The 5,196-nt window shown below is 37.9% G+C and overlaps 1 protein-coding gene across 1 annotated transcript; it reads left to right on the top strand.

Annotated features, from left to right (window-relative positions):
- Positions 1–991: 991 nt before the first annotated feature.
- LOC145774595 (uncharacterized) lies at positions 992–4,158 on the top strand. The gene is made up of 2 exons (XM_082585867.1): positions 992–1,733; positions 2,362–4,158. Exons 1-2 carry the CDS (start codon positions 1,006–1,008, stop codon positions 2,567–2,569), a joined length of 936 nt encoding a protein of 311 aa, XP_082441993.1. The 5' UTR covers positions 992–1,005; the 3' UTR covers positions 2,570–4,158.
- The last annotated feature ends 1,038 nt before the right edge of the window (positions 4,159–5,196 follow it).

Genomic DNA, 5,196 nt, shown 5'->3' with positions numbered 1-5,196 from the left:
GTATTTTGTTTTGTTTACATTGAGTGATAACTTATTTGCTACAAGCCATTTGACAACTTCTTGCATTTCTGTATTGGCCGCTTCATGCAATTTATCCACACTCTTACCTGACATCAGAAGTTCTTAATGCTAAGAGATAAAGTGTTAATTCCTGTAGTTTGGGATTTTCCTTTTAAGAATGTGTTTGCTTATTGTTTCATCTGACACTCTTCAAAATTGAATAAATATTTTTGTCGCTTTCGGACTGCAAAGCTAAGTTCTGGTTTCGCCTGATTTACGTTGACACATTCTATGGTTCACTGGTTCTATTGTTTTCAAAATAATACAGTAGGCCGATGAGTCAGAGCAGTGAGCTGAGAGAAGAACTGTAGAATCGGTATCTAGAATTAGGTATTGTAGAGTGTAGACTAAGTAGGTTACATTAAAAATGTACTAATGTAGCCTATTTTTTGGAACACATTTAAGCAGTTTTGTATTGTTGTAGCATAGTAGCTTATTCTAGTAGACCACGCAATCACTCGTATTTTATATTGTGGAACTTAATTATAAACCAGAAAATGTGAAAACTGAAGCCGCAGAATGCCAAGTTAGAAACCTAAAAGTTTTAAAAGTGCAGCAAACCGTACAGTAGGCTTAAACATTAGCGTTGATGGGGAATCCATGGGGCACTTTTGGCGAGGGATGATTTTAAGAGCCCGCAGCTAACCTTTCCAAGAGCCCTAAAAACTTGAAGAAACCAGCACATCGTATTTTGAATAAAGTGCGTTTTTCTGAGACATGCCTTGATTTGGGCCTGCGAATCTCGTTGGTATCTAGTCCAACATCATCTCAACGGCCCCGGGCCTAAAGCAAGCTAAGATACAATCTGCCCCCTTCAGTTCAGCAGGCCATAGGTACCTACAGGCCATATGGCCATAGGTACATACGATACCTACATAAAAAAAAAACAATAACTTACTTTCGTATTGCTTCTATCTTATTTCAGCTTAAGTGTTAATTTTACAAATGGTGGATACGTGGTTTAGCCAGACAGTTCAACTTGGCTTTGTGTTAGAGGCAGATTTCAGAAGTAATTTACCTCAACATTTTAACTACGGTTTGAACGCCAAGATCACGTTTGATGAGAATCATGTTAATGTGATAGCGGGTGATCAGCTTTTAACTTCTCCTTTTGACCGTTCAACATTCCCCCAAGAAGTAATGGTTAAATCCAAAGAAGAATTGGAAGATATGAAAAGGCAAATGCTAGCCTTACCTAGTTTCATGCCCTACCATTTAGCTAATACACGTAGCTGCTGTGGTACTACTGACTTTATAATCTTTATTAATCCTAAGCATCCAAAAGTCAGAGGACAATTGGAACAATCATTTGACCGCTGTATAGAATTGTTTAGCAAAAACAAGCCGTTTGCCATGGAAATAAGATTTGACAGAGCTGTCGGGGCTCAATGGAAAAAAACTTTTCGAAAAATGCACCTTGCCGTTCCTAACGACCCGATGTATATCAGCGTTACAAATACAGGCCAGAGATGCCAGGAATTTTATCATCCAAGAATTTGGATCTTCTGTTTACCTTGTGCTTTATTGTGTGGCTTACCTTACTGCTTGTGTCGTATTTGCACAACTGACTTCAAATGTGAAATGTCGGCTGATCTTGAATATGTCGTTCGTCCTAAAGAAAATGGCAATTCGGAATATTCTAAAGAATATCAGATTGCTCACGTGACCGTAAGGTAAATAGTGTGGTTGTAAGGTAAACAATGTTTCAAACACAATGATGTGTAGGTTGATTGGTTTGGTTGGTTTTGAATCTTTATCCTCGGACTGAAAAAGCTTTGATATGTTATTTCTGGTAGTTTCGCCTACTTGTAGAGGCTCTTGACTCTACTCTTAACGCAGAGGCGGTTACCGAAATTGACAGAGTGAAGTTTTCCGATTGTTGAAGTGTTGTTGCCGGGGAATTTTTCCATCCATTTGATGCCACTGAATGGATAGCCGTCCTAGAGCGCATACCCCGAGCCGAACCAATGCCGCTTGATCTTGAATCGGGCGCGAAACCACTGAGCTAACCGGGCGGACGACCTAGTGTAGTGCTAGTGTAGCCTACATTTACATTAACCTAATCCGACCATGTAAACACATCATGAATAAAGCTGTGATTCTGTGTTTTAGGATGGCGATTGCCCCTTTCACGAATGGATCCGCCACCAGTTAAAACTTTAATTTCATTTATGGTGCTTGAAAATTGGGAAATGTAACTTAGCCTAACTAATAACTTAAAAACTAACTTTTCCAATAACTCAAACAATGTTTCAAGTTTGAAAAAAACAAGACATTAAATGCTATTTAATATTTCCACAGAACTTTTGAACCTTCCTTCTCTGCAATCGACCAAGGGCCCACAACCAGCAGTAAAAACCAAACGAAACCATCCCTCTCCACCAGCCCACCTGAGAAACCAAGCCATGACCCTTATGATGGTTACAGAAGTACACCTTTCACCGAATACACCAGTTCATACGTAACCTCTGTTCGCGACCCATATGACGGTTATAAAGCGAGAGAATAAGAAAGACTTGTTTTGTTTTGCAATAAATCTACAGGTACCCGGTCATTTGGTCGACAGTCATTTGGTCGACAGATATTTGGTCGACAGGACGTTTGGTCGACAAGACATTTGGTCGACAGGACGTTAGGTCGACAGAACGATTTATTTTAGGGTTAGGGTTAGTTAACTAACCTTAACCCTAACCCTACCCTAACCCTAAAATGGATCGTTCTGTCGACCAAAAGTCCTGTCGACCAAATGTCTGTCGACCAAATGTTCTGTCGACCAAATGTGTTGTCGACCAAATGTCTGTCAACCAAATGACTATCGACCAAATGACTGTCGACCAAATGTCTGTCGACCAAACGACTGGACACTAAATCTACACTAGGCTAGTTTCTTCTAACTATCGGATCTGAAAGCCAATAGAAAAAATGTTTAATATTCTCTTTTTGGAAACTGCATGTAGTTTTTAACCACTTATTGCGATAAAGAGAATCGAATGGAACATTATTTTTTAGTTTCTCCTCATTTCCTTTTGTATGAACCATACTGATCAAGCTACCTCTGTTTAGTTGAAAAATTTATGTTACCTTCGCTTTTATTAAGTCGCGAGCTACCTTGCGTTTAGATTTTTGTAGGTCCTATGTGGGACATAAGCTTGTTTCAAAAGCCAAGTTTTGGATATCTGAACAAAGAAAAACTGGAAAACTATAGTGCTTTTCTGTATGTAAAAGAATGCGATTATTCATAATATTAAACTCACTATCAGAATTGAATCAATTGCAGTGTATAATTGGAAGTAACTAATTACACATTTTCATGAAATTGTATTTTTGACTTTATGGTGTTCTTTGATGTAATTGTAATTTTAGAAAAGATTGGTCCAAATTTCAACTGCATTTGGTAAGTTGCACGTAAGATATAAGATGAAAAATGGATGTGCCTCCGTGTGCGTGAAAAATGAAAATGAACTATGATGTAATGTTAATTCTTGTACTATGATGTCTATCAAATGCAATTTTACTGGCTTTGATAAAATCAGATTATAAAGATCATCGTTCAACTTGAAACTTGAAACATCAAATCCAGTGATTTCTTATAACCTCCTAGAACAGGGCTACTCAACTGGCAAACCGCGGTCCGAATCCGGACCTTCTGGGTGCTGATGGTGGACCTTGAGCTATTGGAAGAATAACCTTATTACCACATTTCAGGTCTTCTTTAAACAGATTTCTACTGGGAGGTAGCAATTTTTACTGTGATTATCCTAGCTGCTGGGGGCTTCGACTCCCAGAGTCTCCAATAGTCACTCCTCCACAAAGAGGTCGATCATGTTTATTCTACCGATACTGCTCTGAGAACTTAAAACGTTGAAGCCTATTACAGTAACGGCATTTCAATTTTTATCGGATAATAGAGTAAGGCCATCTGTTTCATAAACAAAACGAATGTTGCAACTTGCAATTTCATAATGATGTTGTAGGCTATAACCCACCAGAACTTCCTACGTGTTCTGTAGCCTACTGCTTTAGATAGACATATTTTGAAGCCTCTGTTTCTACTTTTTAATAACAAAAAGAATGATCTTTTTCATCATGTATTTATTGTGGCGAAATATAGTTGCATGCATAGAACAATATCGCACTAGCCAAAGCTAACAATAGGTAGCAGAAAATAACGAAAGACTGTCGGTCTTCAAGTTAACTGAGCTCTGCAGGAAGCTTTCCCAGTCCGAGGATAAAGATTCAAATCAATCAATCGAACTGCTCCCATTCCAACATTCTTGCAAGTGTTCAATGTCTTCAGTTGCTTCTCTCAAAGAGATTTGTAGCAACGACTTCAGAGTGTTGGTTAGAACCTTCCACTCGAACGGCTCTGATCCTGAGTGTCCATCGGAGTTGATAGATGCAAGGAGTTTATGACTTTGTTGCGTTATACCTATAAGGCCTTGTAAAAAAAATGATTAAATTGTGTTCCTGCTGAGAATTTACCATGGAAAAAATGAGACTGAAGAGAGAGATGTTTTATTTGCCTTCCTAATACCGTAATACGAGTCGAGAAAAAGAAGCACAATTACATAAGAATCAAAATATGGCAATAGAAAGGTCTGGCAGCACCGAACAACCTTGCGGTTAACCAGTCAAGGTGCTGCCTGACATCAGGCTTCATACATTGCAGCGTCAAACATTTCAAATTTTACATTAGCAAAATCAATAAACAGCATGATTGAACAGTAGCTTCGAAATCGAAATGAATCATACGAGGTTTCGTAAGAAATTGAATCAAGTCCAGCTTGCAAAACATAAGCATAGGCTATAATAGAATAATGAATCACATGGGTAAGAACACAATTTACACAAATACGAGGTTACATATGTAGATAAAATAAATAAACTGTAGAAGTATATTTAATAAGAATTTAACATGGTTATTTTATAAAGTTTTTAAACAAAGCAAGGTTTTTGCTTTTTATACATTCATCTAATTCACTCCACAATTTAGTACCTCGATGTGCCAAAAGATTGTGTGCCACGGATTTGTTTATTTGTGGAAGAAAATACTTCATTTTATTTAGTTGTCGAGTGTTGTGAGAGTGGATATTATTAAGTTTATAAAACGATCTTGCTATACAGGTGGTAGATTGT

The sequence above is a fragment of the Aplidium turbinatum genome, chromosome 7 (assembly GCF_918807975.1).
Source record: "Aplidium turbinatum chromosome 7, kaAplTurb1.1, whole genome shotgun sequence".
In the NCBI taxonomy this organism is placed as follows: domain Eukaryota; kingdom Metazoa; phylum Chordata; class Ascidiacea; order Aplousobranchia; family Polyclinidae; genus Aplidium; species Aplidium turbinatum.
This window is presented reverse-complemented; position numbering and strand designations above follow the sequence as displayed.

What these genes read in the sequence shown, in the direction of transcription:
- LOC145774595 (XM_082585867.1), top strand. Translation starts at nt 1,006, where the DNA reads ATGGTGGATACGTGGTTTAGCCAGACAGTTCAACTTGGCTTTGTGTTA. An exon ending in ATTGCTCACGTGACCGTAAG is followed by an intron (nt 1,734 to 2,361) that starts GTAAATAGTGTG and finishes ATATTTCCACAG; the next exon opens with AACTTTTGAACCTTCCTTCT.